The following is a 21117-nucleotide window of genomic DNA, read 5'->3' on the forward strand; positions in this document are numbered from 1 at the left end:
ACATACCATCTGGTCCTTTACCATCATCTCGACTGGAACCTAAGGGTTCCAGAATTGCAGAAACATCCGCTGACAACATAGCTCGTTTCAACATGTCATTCACTTGGTGATATTGAAATGTACGCCCTGCACTTCTGCAACTCAAACCATGTGTACCTTTCTCATCAACTATACTACCGCAAATATAAATATGAGGCACATAAATAGATGAACTCATTCTAAGTTCTACTGTTATTCTGGAAGATTCAACGTCTAATAGTGTTCCAAAAGAGGCAACAGGTAGAGCATTCAGCCAAGCATCCGATTCCTTGATCATTGCTGCTTTCAGACGACCCTTATCAGAAGTTCATCAGTTATCATGTTCAGAAGAGGTCGGTCCCATATACTTTGTATTTTCTTTTTATCTGTAGGAGGAGCAATATTAGTTGCGGCATGCCAAAGTGATTCACCGTCAGCATAAAAAACGTCTTTGATATTGATAAACATGGAAGGAAGGATGGAATCGACAAGATTAGAAACACTTTCGACTGATGATAGAAAAGATGGTAAAGCTGAGTAAGAATCTGAACGTAACCCTAGTCCGCCAAGGTTTACTGCAAGCGTTACTTGCAGCCATGAATTATTATTGAATTGATTGTTTGTAACATATTTCGTCGTGTTGCGGGGTACATTATAAAAATCGTCAAGCTACAACTGACTTGACCAAGTTGGGGAACATCTGAGGGCGTACATGAGTTTTGGAATCGTCAAACAATTTTTCAAAAGAAAAAATGCAATGTGTTTAGGAAGTTCATTCAATCTGGTGGTCAGCAATTCGGGTGATTCCCTTTTTCTCGAAGATGTTGTGAAAGTGAATCTTTAGAAAGAGGAGCACCAAGAAGACTCCATTGAGACTTTTCCAAAATTCTTATACCAGGAGTCAATTTCAAAATGATGGATTCGAAAATATTATTCGGAGTTGAAAGAGTAATCAACTCGAATTTTTAAAATTTAGTTCAAGTCCGAGATGTTTTGAATAATAAATGATTTTTTTTAAATCCTTTGAAACAATGTTTTCATCGCCAGCGATTTAGCCATCATCCAAATACCAACAATTAAGTTCGGATAACTTTCTAGTGAGTTCGTTGATGGCTAGACAAAAAAGAGCAGGTCCTAAGACAGTGTTTCTCAAAGTGTGCGCCGCGGCGCCTTGGGGCGCCATGGAACAACGGGTGAGCCTCAAGGTACAACGTTTCACAACATAGATAACTGAGAGTGAAGGTAATACGTCGGTATCTATTAATAAAAATCTCTGATAATTTGATAATATCGGTAATTGCAAAATGCAATCCGTTCAAACAGCCATCTACTTACTTTTATTAATTACATATCTAGTGTAGTCTTTACGTTCGGGGCGCCGCGATAACCTTCAAAAAACATAAGGGAGCCGAGAGTTAGAAAAGTTTGAGAAACACTGTCCTAAGGGATCACCCTGTTGAACACCTCTCTCAGACACAATCAGATGTTCACCAAAACTCGAATAGGATGCTGATTTATATCACTACCTGAGAAGGGATATAATGTTTTTTGAAGGTGATTGACAATGTTTCGTGGAGTATTTTATCAGTTCGGACTTCCATTGTCTAATATAATATAAATTGATTTGAAATCCCTGAAAAAAATCAGAAAGATTGACCGAAAATAACAAGTTCATTGAACAAAAACCTGAAATTATAAAGAAATAACATACAAGCTTCACCAAAAAATTGAAATATTAGTAAAAGCTGAAAATTAAAAATATTGTCCACAAAAAATGAAAAATTAAAATTAAAAGATTCCGAACCAAGTTACGTCACGAAGTTTCAATTGTTAGTATCCACAATCGTCTTCGGGTGATAACTGGACTCATTCTTTCGCAATCTGACTATTTATAGGTCATTCGAGTTCTTTCACCTATCCCCTCTTCCCTCTCTCTGCTTCATTGGTTTTAGCGGGAGGTGACCGTTTGGCGGGAGTTGGTCGTTTTTTGCCTGATTAGAGGTTTCCATATGTTACGTATCTCTACACTGGCATTAAGTCAAGCGGTGCCTATAGGGAGTAAGGAGATGTTTTTCAACTTATTAAGATACGTATTGAATACGACATCTTCAAAGCACCAAAAATAAATTTAAAGTCTGACTGTAAATAACAGAGAATAATATATTATAGTTTCAACGATAATATATTATATTTGGTTATACTTCCATCTGGTTTTGAGCGTTTTCAATTGTTTGTCTAATAACTTGTCTCAACCGATCAAATTGTCTTCGGAAATTGATCTGAATCCTCATTCAGATTCAGAGAAGCTAAGTGTAAGTCGAAATCTAGTTACTTTTCTAGTTTCCATATCAGAAATCGTACCACGATCAAAACGATACTCTAATAAACTTCAAAAAAACGGCTAGCTACTTCATTCTAAAATTAGAATCATTTCTGACGTGCGACACAGCTGTGGTTTTCAGATTTGTTGAGTCGTAAGTTTAATTTCGAGTCGGAATTAAGTTCTGTCCGGTGAAAGTGAGATTCGACGTCGACGAACGACCAGGCTAATAAGTATTCTGGAACTTTATGAAAACTCGGCAGTATTTCGAAAGCATAGGCGTTCATTTCTGGCTCCAAAGTGATTAGGAATGGTTGTACACAATGTGTCCAAGATGAGTAAGCCTACGTGAAAAAATCGAAAGTCGGTTGAATTGGGAAAAGTTCAAAAGCTTATTCAATTGACGTTAAGAATTGACTTATCATGCAATTATGGTGATAAATCAGTGAAGTTCTCGCCGAAAAGTCGAACTTATATCAAATGATTTTTTTGCGGTCTATGTAAAAATAAAATTGATGAAGGTTTCTCGGAGACATCGTAATTTAACCGATTTTGTGTGTCTCACAATTTCCGACTTTTCCATGGTGGTCATATTTAGCTTGATCACAGTGTGCTCCTTAAAAAACTATTTTTTTGGAAAAAATTCACTGACCATTCGCGTTTACAATTTTCTGCAAATTTGAGATTTTTGCGAAGTAAAATATGAAATGAGATAACCCTTTCATGTTTGATTGAAGGAAAAAATACTCTTCAATAGATATAAAATACATTTTTTTTGTTACATTGCTTATAATAAATATATCTATTGAATATATCGTAACACTAATCACTAAATTTGTCATATGTTAACAGAAATGGAATATTCAACAATCCATAATCTCAACATATACGGAAGGAATGAATACAATACTACAAACTAAACACCACGTTCACAAAATCATATAACAACAACCTTAGTTGCAATAACCGGGCTTTTAACATGGACAATTTTGAGATAATACATGATGACAGGTTTTTTTAACATCACATATGTTCCAGGTTTATGTAAGCGAGTAAATATATTTTGATAATATGTGCCTGCATATGACCGGTAGTTTTCAAGTCGTCATTTTCAGACATAGGACCTACTTCCATTCCATGAATTTCCATAAAAAAAGTAAACATAACGGAAAACTATAGGGCAACTGTTTTGATACAAATCACCTTCTGAACTAAATCTAAAAAAATAAAAAACTACTAGATGAAACGTTCATTAGGAAATAATGAAGCCACATAGTTAACATATAAAAGTATGAGCAAATAAAAACGAGAGCAAACCATAATACAATAATGAAATTTAGGATTTTTACTGTAGAAAGCAACTCAAAAACACTCATTTTCTACCCTGCTTGTCACTGAACTGGTAAAGTCCAACTTAACGACGAAGTCGTTTTGTCTCTCTGCTATTCATATTTGTTCAGCATTCTAACTTGAAAGGCTCAGACAGCTATTTCCAACTCTCAGATAAACACATAACTTTTTTTTAATTGAAACCGACAGAAAGGTCGCATAGTTGACGCAATGAATTTCAACCTGTGCGTCATGCGGTAGCTTATAACGTGACGTTTACTTTTTCAGTTATAGTTTCGGAAACTTTTAATTACCTCACAGAGAGTACGTGCAGCGAGAAGGAACATTATTAAATACTTCATGGAGCAGATTCCTACCTAAGATATAATACAGTTCTAGTTATTATTACTTGGTGGAAGTAAAGGTATTCATTTCGGTGATAATTCACTGAAGAGAAGAGGTTTTATGATTAGTGTCATTGAATACTAAATTTTCTGTTGACACAATTCACAACAGAATTTCCCAGAGAGCAAAAATAAAATTTTCTGAATTCTATGTTACAAAATATGTGCGGTTGGTCTGGTCAGCAAATACTTATTCGAAAATTATTTATTTTAAATCGGAAATCATTTGTACCGCTTCAAAACTGATAAGAACAACTTCCTACAGAATGTTACGTATTTGTTATTTGCTATATACTTTGGTATTTCATAGGGTCTTATTTTGCGTTCAATACCCTTTCTCATCTATACAAAAGATTTGGATACTGTTCATGCCAAGAAAACTTTTTCGGTCATCTACGATTGTTCAGACTCTGTTCATGAGCAAAAAATTGATGAAACTCTCGTTAATATTTTTTATTGTTTTTCTAAAGAATATATATTTTTGGAAAAATTCATAACAAAGTACATCTATGGGGATGGTACTGAAGACCCTAATTCATTCTAAAATCCCACGATATATTTTCTGGGTCTAGCATAGCAGTAATTTGAACGGGAAGTCCTCATGACTCAAGTATCTACAATTGTAGGAAACACTTCAACGAGCTGAATGTTTTGATACTGAATGTTACTATTTCGTTCGATACAGTTTTCATTTATCTCGAAGAATAAATGAGAAAGAATGGCAAATCATTTTGTATCCACAGAATGATAGAGAATATATCAATTTGGTTTTTGTTATGAAATTTTTATGATAATTGAAAAACGCGTAAGTTTGATAAATCCAGCATTTCATAATCAGCATTTGAATAACCAGATGAACAAATGGAGAGACCCAAAACAAGCACTACTTTCAAACACTCACTGCAACATACTTTTCAAAACGCGTTTCACCAACCAAGTTGGCGTCTTCAGGATATGACCCAGTCTGCAGTTTCATCAATCAACTTGGTTAATGAAACGCGCGTCAAGGAGAGTGTTCATCCACAGACAACAATTTACTAATCATCAACAAAATCATGTGATAGATTTCATTATCGTTCTGCATTGAAGAAAGATAATGTATGGAAAACCCGTATTAGTCGCTTGAGTTTCATTAGGAAAGCTATTCGTCAACTTTTCCACTGATGACGTCTTTGATCACATATAACTCAGAACACAAAAGTGGATAAAGCTTTTTTGAGCACATTAAACATTTACCGAAAGATTTACAACTCTTGCTTGTATGGTTTGTTTTCAGACAAGAAAAATAGCCTTTCTTCTCATTATTATAGTTCTTCTTCCTTTGATTGAAAATTTTTGAGCCTTTAAACAGTCTTGAGTTGCATGTGATGTCGTGTCACAAAATGAGCAATACATTTTTTTCGCCTTATGAATAATCTTCTGTATTCACTGTATAGAAGGCAGCAGAGGTATATGATTCAGTCAAACCTGCTTTCAAATTATACTTTGGCATATTATTATTTCTAGTCTGTTTTGTCCTTTCAAAATCCCATTTGTGCAAGATTCAGACGTTTCTCCGATTCCACTTCAATCTAACAAAAAATTCAAATAATCATTATCTTTTGAAATTTTTGAATCACTCTGTTTTCAATTTTTCAGGTCAGAACTACGATGGCTCTCCCAAATTTTCAACAGTTAATCAGACAACATCGACTCTACTAAGGGAAATAACATAACTGCATACTTTTCACTAGTAACTCCTGATGACTCTAACGCTCTCAATTGAGTTTCTAGTTTGTCATGAAAAGTGGATACAGACATACCTGCTTTGCTTATCGAAGATTTAGTAGCTCTCTTATGTAAAACTCGATCAGAAAATCGTCTCTAACAAAACTAGTATCTAACTGGTACTGAAACTTATCTTATCAGTATGCTTCAATAGGTGAAGAAAATATTCTTTCGCCGCTTCTTTTGACTTCAATCTATCGTTAAGCTCTTTTGTCGTTCTCTTAAAAAGCGTCTCAGCAATTGTGAGGACTTTTCTCAAGCGTAAAATGGAGAAAGCAATTGTATAGCGAAACACGTGTCGCGGTTATCGTAAAACCTTTCATAGTGGAAATCATATAATAAACTATATTAATGAGTGTTAATATGGATTTTCATCAAGTATCGGCCAGTTTTATTCAATTATTGAAGAAATTTTGAACTTAACAAAATCTTTTCTCAAGAGGATCAAGACGAAATATTTCCAAACAATTCTTTTGTCAAAAGTTTACTGATTCAGTATCAAACTAACCCATACTTACTCAGTTTTCTGTTTATTACGTTGATTGGCCAACGTAATGATCCACTTAAATCTATCTAACACTTAAAACGAACACAATAGGGGTAATGGCAGACTGAGGCGAAGAAACTTCTTAACTGAAGTACCTAATTGTGGGACAAATTTTGCTCTGGTTATCCTAGTAGTTATAAAAGCTGTTTACGGGTTTTATCATGACAATTATTCCTTTGAAGTTTAGTTTGTGCTTTGGTTAGTTTTAATGACTGCTTCTCGTTGAAGGCTTTGATATAATATGCAAAACTCACAATTTCTATTGTATGCAAATTTGTATCAAGTAAATAAAAATTAGAGCATTTTGAGAACAATTAACATAACATGTTACTAAATTTACAAATATAAAAGATAGAATTTTGACGCGAGTTGTGGTTTGATCGACAAAATTATGTCTTGAATCAGACTTTGTTTCGTATAATTATTTACTATCAAATCACGTTCGGAGGCCCATTAACTTCATCAGATCTACATCTGAAATTATTCCACTTGATATTTTCAAATATCATTCATTTTTCTTTTTATTTCTCACTTCAAAGTTGAAATATATAGGTTTCGTTAAAAATAATGAAAGATTATTTTGGTTTGTTAGGCCTAAATAAAGCCGTTCAGGCTTTATTTAGGCCTGTTTGTTTGTTTATTGGTTTGGGTCAATTTTAGTGATTGAAGTTAGACTCCCTTACTGTTGACAGATTGATTTGAAATTTTATACACACATTTAGATTTGATGACAATGCAATTCAATAAAATCTGCATCATTGTGAATCCAAGATGGCCGCAGCTTCAAGATGGCGGATTACATATTGTTTCACAACTCCCTCCAAATGGGTTTCAAATGACAGGGCTTGACTGAAAGAATAGTAGTACACTTTGAAAAAGATGCAAATTCAAGATGACCGCTGCTACAAAATGATGGAATAAATATTGATTCACAGCTAAAAATAATAATATTAATAATAATAATAATATATTTATTCAACACATGACAGAGTTATTTATATAATACATAATAATTCAAGCAGGTAGTTGAATGATTTTAATGATATTTCTTTTACATAATTTACATAGTATTATATCATGAAATGAAATATGAATGTATATGTGAACAAATCTATTAAATTGTGATATTTTAATATTGTCAATTGTAAATTTGTCTATTATCACACGGTTTTTTATTTGTGACGTATCCTATATCATGCTGTATGTGATCTGTGAGGATTGAATAAAGATTATTTTTATCATTATTATTAATAAATATAAGTGATAATCCACAAAAACATATGCTTGTCGTGGAATAAACTACCTCAATATGGGTTTCGAATGAGAGGGCTTGACTGAAAGAATAGTGGACGCAAATTCAAGATGACCGCAGCTACAAAATAGCGGAATACATATTTTACCACAACTACTTCAGTATGGTTATCAAATGACAGGGTTTAACTAGTAGAAAAATAGAACACTTCGAAAAAGATGCAAATTCAAGATGGCCGCAGGTACAAAATGACGGAGTACAAATTTTTTCTATAACTACTTCAATATGGGTGTCAAATGACAGGGCTTGACTTGTAAAATAGTAGTACACTTTGAAGAAGACGCTAATTCAAGGTGACCGCAGCTTCAAAATATCGAATCACATATTACTTCGTAATACTGGGGCATTAAATGTACTAAACAGAAAAAAAAATCATATTGAACGGTTTAATTGAAAAATAAAAAAAAAAAAACAAAAGTGTCTTTACTGGAAAGACGGGAACCCACGACTATATAGAGAAGGGCATAAGCAATTCATCAAAAAAGTTATTGTTTTGGCTGGTATATTGGAAAATGCAATTATTGGTCCATTATTTATTCATATGCTCACAAGTTGGAAAAATCCATCGAACCTTGGATAGTTCATGAAATTGGAGAATCAGAGAGACAAACACGGCAATTTTCCTTCAGAAAAAAGTTATTACATTCTCAACAGAATGGGGCACCTTTTCATTATATACATCCAGTTAGAAAATAATTAGATGATAATCATGATGATCAATGGATTGGAAGAAGAGGTCCTATTGAATGGCCTCCTAGATCCCCGGAATTATCTTCTTTCAATTTTTTCCACTGTGGCCATCTGAGAATTGTTGTTTATAAGACGCAACCTGACTGAATAGAGCAACTGAAGAAAATAATAATCCAGGAATGTCAATCTATTTTCAGATAAACATTTGCCATTGTACGTCAAGAGTTTGAAAATAGTACAGCACGTCAAATGAGAGAGGAGAGAAAGAAGTGCAGGATATGTCGACAAAGAAAAAACAAAGATGGCGCAACATATCAAAAGGGCTCTAAGCCACATCCTCGGTACTGATAATTGGATCTCAACGTGCAGCACATCAAATGAAAGAGAAACAAATGCAGAAGGGCACTAAGCCACATCTTCGTCAATAATAGCTGGATCGTCAAGTACAGCACGTCAAATTAATGAGAAAGAAATACAGAATTTGTCAACGAAGAAGAAACAAAGATGATGCCAAGAGACCATTAAGTTTTAACTTCGTTGATAATACTCACATAGTCACGTGTAGCACTTCAAATGAAAGATAAATGAATGCAATATGTATTGACAAAAAAAATATGTCGCGACATGTCAGAGGGCACTAAGTTATATATTTTCTAATAATGATCAGATCGTCACGCACAGCACGTCAAATGAGAAGGGAACGAAGAGGATGCCAATACTGAGCTGCTGCATCTTCTTTGATGATGTTTGGATCTCAAGGTGCAGCACATCAAATGGAAGGAGGAGGGATGTATATTTCAGAAAGAGAACTCAAAGATAACGGCATGCCAAAAGGTCACTAGCTTACATCATCGCAGAAAGATTATGATATAAAGCTCATTGTGGAATTGGCCGCGGTGGTAGTGCGTCCAACTCACGATCGGAAGGTCGTGTGTTCGATTCCCGCTTCGATCAGATATTTTTCTCGAGAGAATTTATCTGGTTGAAGCTGGAATGATTCTGCAACCGTGTTAGGAATCACACGTTAAAAGGATCTCGTTAGTCCTTAGCTCGCACAAGTTTCTCAACTTCTGAGAGTTGACGTTCGTATGGGGGCGACAGCTGATTAACGGAAAAACAGATTTTAAACAGATTTTTTTTCACAGGGGTATGGATAATGAAATCAATAGAGAAACGACATGGCGACATGTCAAATAAGCATAAGGTGTGATGAATTAATTTTGAAATACGAATGAGAAGCATATGTGTAGTCGTAGGAATGTTGGAAAAAAATATGAAAATTTAATTATCCACCTTTGATATATCTTCTCGTTTCATACAAAAATTAACACACCAGGTAATGAAAAAAATTATCTGATATATTTGGATTCTATATGATGAGAAGGTTTTCAATCCGTCAAAAACAGACAAGAAACATTATCAATCATTTTCCAGAGCCACAAAGGCATCATGACCTATTTTCATTGAATCAGCCACAATAGGCCGATGTGGGTATTCATCCCAAATGATTTCATTTTTAGAATGTAAAAAATATAATTTTGAGTGCCTGATGTGTAATAACAAAGAAATAATTGAAAATTCAAAGAGAAACAGTGAAAACATGAAATTCAATGTTATTAGGTTTTGAACAACTGTAAGTGAAATTCAATAGCAGCAGTTTTTGAACTGAAACCAGAAGAGACTCCGAAGGTTCTATTAGCACACTCAACACTAACCTGGTCGCGTGTAGTTGAGAGACATATGTTTACTCTATGATTTCAAATTTACATTTTCTAGTGTTGACCATCCAAAACAAACGGTTCACTTGAAAGATTCCATGCCACCCTAATGAAAATTATAAAAGTAATTTTAACAGTAAACTTTTCAGATCACCCATTTTCTATTATACCCTATACTATTATATGTTATAACAACAGATTAAATAAAACCCACAGATTTAAACCTTCTGAATCAATATTCGGACATACATCCGCTAGACCACCAGAAAGCTAATAAAATCGAAAAAACTTTGTGGCAAAGTATGTCAGAGATCTTAATAATCGTATGGAATATTATTATAAATAAAGGAAGAAAGAGAAAGTTAAAATAAGATTTGATTTTCATTCACACCACGAAACGAAAACTTATAATATAGGTGATAAAGTATATGTAAGAGTCCCAAATCAAAACTAAGTTAGGAAATAAATTCAACGGACCTTTTGAAGCAATAGAAATTTTCAAAATCTGACAAATTACTGAAATCTTATTCGCCTTTTTGAAACGAATACTTCAGGAATGAAAACTTTCTGTTTAGAGATAAGCACACATACCAGCCTTCTGAATGAAGTAGCTGATTCAGTAGTAATGAAATATCAAGAAACGCAAATTGACGCCAACGATTACAATAAGTGAAACAAAAGAGGAGTTTTAAACGGAATAGATTCTGTATGGAAAGCTATAACCGGCAACCTTGATGCCAGTGACGGCGAACATTTTGATGAATGTACTAACAAGATTTATAAAGATGAAAACCAAATTGAAAATTTATATAAAAACCAAATTTCTGTCACAACCTCTGTAATTGAAGAATTTATTGCTACAATACGAAAATTACAGGTTGTTGAACAAGCAATAGATGAAGATATAATACAAGTCTCAGCAAGGATATATACGCTATCAAATCGAGTATATAGCTTGAGTAAACGCAAAATTGAAAGCCATCCAAATTTGTGAACAACTTTTTGGAAATTATATATTCCTAGAAGCTTATACAAATGATACGTTGAACGCAATTACTTTTGCCAGACTTCATATCATTCATTCATCAATCATAAAGTGAAATGATCTAGTTTCATCACTCCAGGAAATTGCCAAAACAATTCAAAGAAACAACTTATCTTTGCCAAGTATACTTTCTTCAATATCAAAATATCTAGAAATAATTGAATAACAAGCTTTCCAAGTAGATTGAAGACTTGTCTCCATTTTGAAAATACTATTAGTAGAATTCAAATCATATATTATTTGTAGATTGTACCACATTCCAATTATAGACAATCGAACAGAGTTAAATCATATTTTACCCACAAATAAAAAATGTATAGCAAAAGATGATGATTCAAAGCTGTATGCTGCATTTGAGAATCTAAGTTTATAAAAAAACTCAAATTATAATTTTGATACATGCGAAAATGTAGTTTCGTACCCATCTGACAGTAACGCAATGTGTGAAGCTCAAATTTTGAGACCAGTTTCTGAACTTCCTAGAATGTGTTTGGTTTCGCTTTTATTTGCGAAATCTTATAATGTCTATGAAATACAACGTAATAATTGGCTAATTGCATTATCAGACCCCTTAGCTGTAACAATAAATTGTTCAAAACGTGAGACTGAAACCCGAAATAATAAAAAACAATTCAATCTTGAAACTCCAAGCTTACTGTAATGCTTTTATTGTAAACACAAAAGTGTATTCAAAAATTCTTGTAAAAAAACAAAATGTAACTTATAAAAAATATCCAGTTGCACTACCATATCAAAGTTGTACCGAAAAAAGAAAGCTGACATTTGAAACATTCAAAATTGAGCAAATTAGATGTAGGCAATCTCAATATTGCTCAACACAAATTAGATCAATATTCAGATCAATTAGATACAATTATAAATGAACCATTCTTTAAACATTTCTTGAACAGAAACAGATTTTTAACATTCGTAAATCGACATGTTCCATAGTTTAGTATTTTTTTCACAATTGTAATAATTTTAACATAGATCCACAATGAACCCTTGTGGGTTGCGGTGGAAGGTCGAATAGACCCACTTACTTTAGACCTACCTACCTAATTGTTACATTAATACTACATATTTTGTAAATGTAGAAAAAGGCGTTCTATGTGAATTGGTATAATGATATCAAGCAATGATGATCAACCTCTTGGACCCAGAAGAAAATTACTCTCAGCTCCAAGGAGAATACCTAGTATCCACCTTATTGGAACCATCAGGGAAGAAACCGAACTAAACTCCAATAAAACATTCGCTTGAATGGAAGTTGCAGCACCGCATCAACTTTCTTTTCAAGGGGAAAGTTGTTTTATTTGAAAAATCAATGCCTGGACTATGGACTGCATTATAATAAGAAGGTATTGCATCAGCCACTACACAGTTACCCAGAAAATGATACAGCATATTCAGCACATTTTCAAGGTTTTTCTAAAATTAACGAAAAAACGCACATCTACATCAGCAGGTTACTGATCCTATGAATATGGGAGAAGGATAGGATGCCATATTATTGAATAACTTCGCGACTATCCATGTTCGTCGAGTCTTTAATCACATTTTTTGAATCTCTTCATTGTAATTCAAGTTTGTGTTCAATAAAGTTTATTCATGAAAAGATAAAATCAGTGAAAACCACATAACATATATATCATGAGACAACAATAATATTAGTCAGTTGAGTTGAGATTCTTCGAAGTATTTTGTTGATTAAAGTTGGAATAGGTCTTCATTTCGAATAATATATACTTTGGAAATCGAATTTCAACATTTTCAATTTATTCAATGTCACATCTGTAATATGGAAACCATGCAACTGAGACATATTCCAGTGCTGATCCAATCGATGAACAATATGAAGTTTTGAGGATATTACATGACAACTCTTTACCATTTCTCATTATAAATCCTAACATTTTGCTTCCCTTTGCAGAAACATTATTGAAGTGTCTTTTGAAGTTCAATGGTTGATCTAAAGTGATCCCAAAGTCTCTTATTTCGTTCACCCTGTCGAGTACTTTTACATCAACATTATAGTGATAATAAAGGATATTATTTTATTTGGAAAAAGTGATTACGTGACATTATCGTTCAGGTACAAGTTGTTTGTTAAAAACCAATCATGTATAATATCTGACTCTGACTGTCAAAAAATGACCTTAGCATCAAGTAATGGATACCATCAAAGATTTCAACCAATCCAATATAAATTTTGTTAATATCAACTAAATCTTTATAACAGTTGTTTGGAAATATACAGTCTGTGTTAGAATAGACTTTTGCGAAGTGTTGAATACACAGATTGACAGAATCATTTCCACTATTACTGATCTGGTTTTCCAGGTACATTGATTGAGGTTATGATGATGCCTGGAGTAAATTGAATATATGCTTCCAAAACAGGTTTGAGTTTCATTGAATATCATATTCAATATTGTTTAGGTAAATTTCCAAACTAATTCATACACGTTAGTGTTCGATTTTCACTATAAAGGGTTTTACAAAAACCATGACACGTGTTCGGCCATACAATAGCTTTCTCAAGCTATTGTTTTTTTACACACCATCTCCCCTTAATGAGAGGGGATACGCATCACGAATGGTGAGCTTATTGAGCTTCCTGAAATCGACTTCAAACCTATATTTCTCTTTGTTCTTCTTGAGGAGCAATATAGGGGACGCCCATGGTGATTGGTAAGACTCAACTACTGCGTCCCGAAGAATCTTTTCAAGCTGTGACATGTTGCAGGACATGTGAGAGAGAGTAATATCGCTGACGGATGGGTGGATGATCCGTGCGACCAGATTCGTACAACATAATCTATCCCCAATCTTCTGAGAACTTTCTTCAATAACTTCCTTTAAAATCTGTCTCTGTTCCGTAGTGAGAGAATCGATTGGGGATAGTGCCATAGTGGAGGATTGTGGCATATGTTGATTAGTCCTGAAACATCATTTACCCGAAAACATATCGAGGATGATCATCATAACCCTTCAGAATTCTATCCGTAGTATCAGTGTATGGGATAACGATGGTACCACAAGTACATCTAGAACCCTGATCACATAACTTGGAGGAAGTGGAAATGGTTCCTGATGTTGAGCACGACTGTCCATTTGCAACAATACATTTTGATTTCTTCAGTGCGCAAGTTGATCTCAGGATGTGCCAACCAGGACCCCCTATTATTGTAGCTGTACAGTCGCTGAGCAGCTACCCAAGAAGGAATCATCTGAAAACTGAAAACTTCAGGTAGGGTCTGGTGTCATCTTCAGCGTGAGCAAGTACGTAGTCCAAGAGTATTACTGAGTGTTCGGTCTTAGGGGATTTTATCGGCAACATACTGTTGCAACTACTGTTGACCCCGTTGCCGGTTTTTTGTACAATGTGGGCAAGAACTGAAGAAAACATTATCTTTTTCACATATGAAACGAATTTCTTTTTTTTATGAACAAGGCCTAGATTTATGTTCTGTGCCTCCGCAATTCCAATATATTGCTGAGGAGCAGTTTTTTGCTGTTGTTGGAGACGTTTCTGAAATCTGGTTCCTGTCTTCTCTTGGGGGGCTCACTGCAGCTACATTTGAGTGGTTCGTGTTCTTGAAGATTCCGGTAACTGGTTGGTTATGGTACGATTATTCGTGTTCGCATTTCCGTTTTCTCGATCATACGACAGGTCAGCGACATGAGAAATTTGTTGAAGGGGAAGCTGGGTTTGCAGGTATGGCAGTGAACGTCTCTTGATGAGAGTTACTCTAGCTTCATCATCGGGTGAGTGATCCAATTTGCGAAACAAGTTCTCCATCGCTATGATGAAAATTAGAACCCACTTCCGAGAACCTGCGTACGCCGTCTCATCTCGTCACACAGACTATATTCATAATCGTAAGGCGTGAGTTCTTGTCTAAGCTGATCCGTCAGGTCATCCCACGATGTGAACATCTCCGTTCAATACCACAAGAGAGCATCTTGTACAAAGATCTCTGGTGTAGCAGCTCCTCAACCCTTTCGAAGAAGTCGTTCACGCTGGCCCTGCCGGTGTATCGTACATTCCATCGTGAAATATCGCGCCATCGGAAAATGCTCCCTCCTGCCGGATACGAAGCGTCCTGGCCTTTCCAATTCCTTAGAGGAGCAGTAAAATCTTCATTTGATTTCTCTGGGCTAGGTTACTGACTATATCCACGATATGCGATTATGAAGATATTTGACTATGACTCAGTTTGCGGATAAACTGGTTTCAGATGAATTTTGGAGCTAAATCTTGGAAATATATTGTAATGGGTGTAATGGGCTGGGTGTCTCGTGAAAATTGGTTCTTCCGGTAATAATTTTTGCAGACGATGAGCTGAAGTATATTCGAATGATATCAGGTCATTCACTACCGGGGTATTTTCACGCTGTTCAATCGGAGAATATGCCAAAGTAGGATTAGGAATATCCAAAAGAGATGCGTCCCATCATGCAGACTCTCCATGAACCTCTACTACCAGTCCATTACAATAAGAATGCATGAAAGACTTCCTTTAATGAAACCGTCCAACATGAATTTTTTTATTTATTTTTTTTTTCTCACAGTCAATTTCTGCACGAAGTTGAACTCTTCTCTATCATATTTCTAATTGTTAGCGAGCATGCTATTTGATCTGAAAATTAGTTACAAGTTTTGTTCGTTGTACGTGTTAATAAAATTGATTGAAGAGAAACATGTTTTTCAGCTTGAATCTCACTGTTTGTCTTGCTGTCCACATGTCATAATGCTCTAATGACGAAATACCATCCCTTATAGCAGTAACAAAAAAAGTATAATTATAATTGAGAGACAGTCTTTGGACCGTAAATACCTATTAAATGAATACAAAATATCAATTTAAAAAATAATGAGAACCACCTAACTGGAATTCAAAATGGGCCTGAACTTTCGCAAGTCATGCAAATTACTTGCAATGAGTTCATATACTCTGAAAACCGCATTAAATGCGGATTGAGGAAAGCGGAAGTGACTGTTCAAACAAAACAAAGATGTGAAATTGAAACAACGAGTTACAAGATAATAATGACTGCAGACGTTTATAATAATAATTGATAGGATGAGATATTTCAATTTACACATCAATGTATGATAGAAAATAATAATTTTTCGATAGAAAAATTTAGGGCGACAATGTCCTGGGACTATATGGTGTGGAGATTGACTAGTCGTTTACCTAACACATAACAAATCATTCATAATAAAATTTGAAACTGAATGACTAACTCATTTCACAATCTTCACAATAGTTTGATGACGAATAATATACATTAATAAAAGCAATTTCTGAAGAAATAACGGAAATAAACAACTCAAAAACCGAAAATAATAATTCTGAACACTCTCGCAATATCAAGACCAAATTTCATCGGGTAATATAATCTTTATTCAAGAATTTTCTCAAGAGACAAAAGAAACGACCTTTCAGAAGCTTCCGGTGTCAATAAAACAAGCTTGCAAAGGCATTATAAATACTTTAACTCAGCCGTTGCCGTAAAACTCTGCTCTCGCGGGATGAAATATACATTCTATATTCCAAGAAACACCCGCGGTAAAGCACTTAGCGGCGATTCGCGTTTGAAAGCAGCATCGCGCACGAACGTCTTCCTGTTTTCATTACTTTTGTCTCATTATATTGTTTCAATACACTTTGTTCCATTGTTTTTTTGAAGGTTTTTGGTCCAACGAACCGTAAATTTTGGACTTTTTCGTATACTAATCATTAATCAATAATATAATACTACGTATGAATTATCCCTTGGACTATCCTTGGACTTCCAATCCCTTGAAAATTAGATATATGAAATTTGAAATGTTTTAGATTTTCAATGGATAATATTATATTATAACTATTTCTCCCCTTAATTTATTTACCGTCCTTCGTCTGAGTCTTTATTACTACTCTTGTAGGGACTCTGAAGTTCTTTCATTGTTCTCCATTTCATCGCCATTTGATCATTTAAACTGAATCTTATCTTTTATACCATTCATTCTTTTGTCAGTTACGTTTACTTTTCCAATTCTTTTTTTTTTTGTATTTGTCATTAAAATCTTCACCAAATCTTTTATTTCTTCTTCACCACGTTACTTATTTAAATGTACAGTGTGTAATCTTCCCAAACTAATTTTTCGCACTTTTTTTTTGATAGCATTATTCCATTAGTAGCTCTTTCCTGATTTTTCTTATGTTCTATCATTTCACACGTTCCTCGTGCAAAACTTCACATTTATTCTTCTGAAATCATTTCTTGATGGTAATGTTTTGTGTAATCATTTGTTTATCATCATTTTCGAAATCATTTCATATACTAATATTCTGCTTCATTCATATTGTACGATTTTATTGTTTATTTCATTTTAGGGATTTCTATTTTATGATGTGTTCATTTAGTGACTTTTTTCATTGTTTATCAATTACACTGAAAAAACCAGGTTACAAAACCCAGAATGTCATCATTATCTATTCAAAATTTTTCCACGAAGTAAAGGGTTTTCCAACAGGGACTTCCGAACTTTGACACATGATACCAACGGTTATCTTGTTGAAGCTACATCTGTCAAATTAGTTGTCATTCATTCAGTATGTTTTGATAAATCACCATGAATGGTGATTTGTAAATAAGGAACTGATTTTATCAAAATGGGTGTTCTATTCGGGCAATTTACCGTGCGCTTCACTCATTTTACAGTCGTCTCATCGTCCTAGCGAGAAGACTATTTGCAATGTGGTGGATAAAGTGTAGTCTACTGGTTCAGTAAAGGATTAGCCAATACCCGTAAGTCGCAAGATCTGCCGAAAACATAATCGCTGTCTGTGAGTGTGCAGGAGAATCCAAGGCAGTCGATTTCACGTCGCTCACAAAAACTCCCCCTTTTGCAAGCCACAACTTAGTGAATTTTGCATAGTCACTTGGGCCTGTACTTATAAATATAAAATTCAACTGACCCAGGAACTGAAGGTAAACGACCATAAACAACGACGGGTTTTCGCTAAATGGGATCTGCAACTGAGAGTAAACGACCATAAACAACGACGGGTGTTCGCTAAATGGGATCTGGAGCAGTTGGCAACTGATTCTAATTTTCATCGAGAAATCATCTTCAGCGATGAGGTCTGTTTCTGTATGGATGAGTACGTGAACAAATAGAATTGTCAAATTTGGGACGATGACAATCCACATGAGATCCAAGAGCGTTCTATGCATCCTGAAAAAGTCACAGCTTTCATTATCATTTCAATTTTTTAAATGATTGGTGGTTGCTTGTATGTTACTTCTTTGTGATTTCAATTTTTTGTTAAATAAAATTGTTATTTTTGGTTAATATTTTCAATTTTTATTTTTTTCGGGGTTTTCAAATCAATTTATATTATATTAGACAGTGGAAGTCCGAACTGATGAAATACAACACGAAACATTGTCAACCACCGTTAAACAAATAATTAAAATTGATTTGAAATCAATGAAAAAATAAAAAGATTAATCAAAAATAACAATTTTATTTAACAAAAAACTGAAATTACAAGGACATAACATACAAGCTACAACTAGAAAATAAAAAATTTGAATTATAAAAGCTGAAGCCCAGGTATCACCCGAAGACGATTGTGGATACTAACAATCGAAACCTCGTGACGTTACTCGGTTTGGAATCTTTTTATTTTCGTTTTTTGTTAATAATATTTTTTAATTTTCAGCATCCATTAATATTTAAATTTTTTATTTCCTGGTTGTAGCTTGTATGCTATTTCCTAGTAATTTCAGTTTTTTGTTTAATAAAATTGTTATTTTCGGTTAATTTTTTTTTTTTTCAGGGATTCCAAATCAATTATATCATATTAGACAATGGGAGTCCGAACTGATGAAATCAGTCTTATTTATGCGCCAGTTGCGGATAATTGGAAATATAGGATGCGCTCCACCCAGAGAAGTCGTGGCATACATTTAAACGATGTTATATTCCACACATAATGTTATCGATACGTCTTTCACATACATTTTGTTTTATTCAAATTCAAAGAAAGAAGGCGCTCAATGAAAGACACTATACAAATATTTCTGACCTCAAGCAAACCAGATAATGGAAGCGTGAGCTGAAATATTACATTAATAATTCAAACACTGTGTGGATCTTATTTATTTTCAAAAAAAACCTTGTAAATTGCGCAATATGAACTATTACAGAATGTTTAGATGAGAAAAAATACAGGTGAATAATCTTCAAATGAAAATATGAAGTGAATGAAAAATTATCTTCCATAACAGAAAAAATATCCGCAATATAAATAACACCTGATTTCTTTGCGCATATAGAGCATTGAATAACACTCTCCTGATCCGTTCAAGCTTTTATGGAACCCGAGTGTTTTGAACGGCACGCAATTTGCAGAGAAGTTTTGATTACGAAATGAGCCAACCGGAAATCGTGTTTATTTTGCGTGCTAACCAAACAATTTGGGATAATAGAATACAGAAAATTCTTGAGTTTGAGTTAATTTGTGAGTATACAATAGATGAATTACCATGCTTTCAATAATGCTATTCCCGGGATTATTGGGTTATTATTCCAAGTGCGTTATATAATGTTTATTCGAATATCTAGTGATACTAAATTCGCTCTAATATAAAAATTTGTCATTTCATTCATTCTCTTATGATTTCAACCAAACTTTTCAATTCAACTCACATGAAATCAGATCAAATTCTCAACTTCAACACTTGTATTTGTGAAAAAATATTAACATCCAAAACTAATTTGGAAGAGAATCATGAAGGTATATTGTTCTATATCAATTATGATGAAATTGCTCTCTATAAGGTTTTATGGGTTGATTTTATCGCAAAACCAATTTCAAATGATACCAAAAAATGTACACACATGTTAACTGTTCATCATGTAAATTACAATTTCCAAAGAATTATTTGTGTCGTTTTCGAGAAGAATAATTATACTAATACTGTTTCGTCAAGTTTGTGAACACAGCTGATACAAGTATTTATCTGAGAACAAACACCCTAGTCAACTACTCAAGTACGGATCATAATTCATTAATATTCATGAACCAATCACAATGGAATAGCAGTTTTGAAGTACCACTGAGTATATTTGTAGACGATGAATATTCACATATTAGTAATTCATTTTGGAAAATGAAGTGAAATTATCCTATTCCAATAGGATGCCAACTTCCCTTGTATAAAATAGAACGTTACCTTTAATTTACTTTTTTTAAGGTTAAGAAGAATGGATTGAAATTATTCAAGAATTACCGATGCTTGAAAATAACAACTTCAATTCGACACAAAAGACTTTTCAAACAATCAATTAATCACGTATACCCTCACACCTAACACTTTCAAAACACTGACATTTACAGGAAAGGCATCAGAAAAAATGAGTGAACCACTAACTAAAAGAAAATCAGTATAGTATTCAAGACTGATAACACCTCAGATAGACGTGTATAAAACAACAAATCCAATACCGACAAAGACAACAAATCGGATGTCTGGGGTCTACAAGCTAAAATATGGCTCGTGGCCAACATTTCATAAGGAAAGAACATCTAGAAATTTCAAAATAAAAGTAAACGTTTATATTGAAATAAATAATAAACGTAAACAATCAAATTTTCTGAATACATTTGCGTAGCAAGATGTGCATATATTTCAACAGATTAAAGTTAGTGCACTCGGGATACAAACCATTAAATATTTTGATAGCAAGCATGCTGGCAATTAAAAATACTTTTTTGCTCATACGAAAAAACGCAATGCCCTCTCCATCTGAAATTATTCAAAAAATGAATTCTCTGATATATGAGTACCCTCAGAATGGAATATATAACCATATACTTAGCACTATTGATATATCCAGCAAATACACACTGTTGGGAAAACTGCTATAATCCGATAAGAAATTCTGAAATCATGATAT

General features: G+C 33.9%; 1 protein-coding gene across 4 annotated transcripts in view; it reads right to left on the reverse strand.

The window, feature by feature from the left end:
* The window catches only part of LOC111503553 (uncharacterized), a 290692-nt gene that overhangs the window by 76267 nt on the left and 193308 nt on the right, over positions 1–21117 (reverse strand). Inside the window, exons 6-7 of one of the 4 annotated variants that reach the window (XM_074183489.1) lie at positions 17848–18387; positions 1671–7234 (exon numbers count right to left, since the gene is read on the reverse strand). The exons of 1 other annotated variant lie outside the window; for it this stretch is intronic. In XM_074183489.1, coding sequence (XP_074039590.1) covers positions 18335–18387 — 53 coding nt within the window. In that variant the 3' untranslated portion in view covers positions 1671–7234; positions 17848–18334. 2 more of the 4 variants (XM_074183490.1, XM_074183488.1) reach the window with 2 other exon arrangements.

This window comes from Leptinotarsa decemlineata, unplaced genomic scaffold (assembly GCF_025532065.1).
Source record: "Leptinotarsa decemlineata unplaced genomic scaffold, Ldec_3_MD MMD2_tig00026340_RagTag_RagTag, whole genome shotgun sequence".
Lineage (NCBI taxonomy): Eukaryota > Metazoa > Arthropoda > Insecta > Coleoptera > Chrysomelidae > Leptinotarsa > Leptinotarsa decemlineata.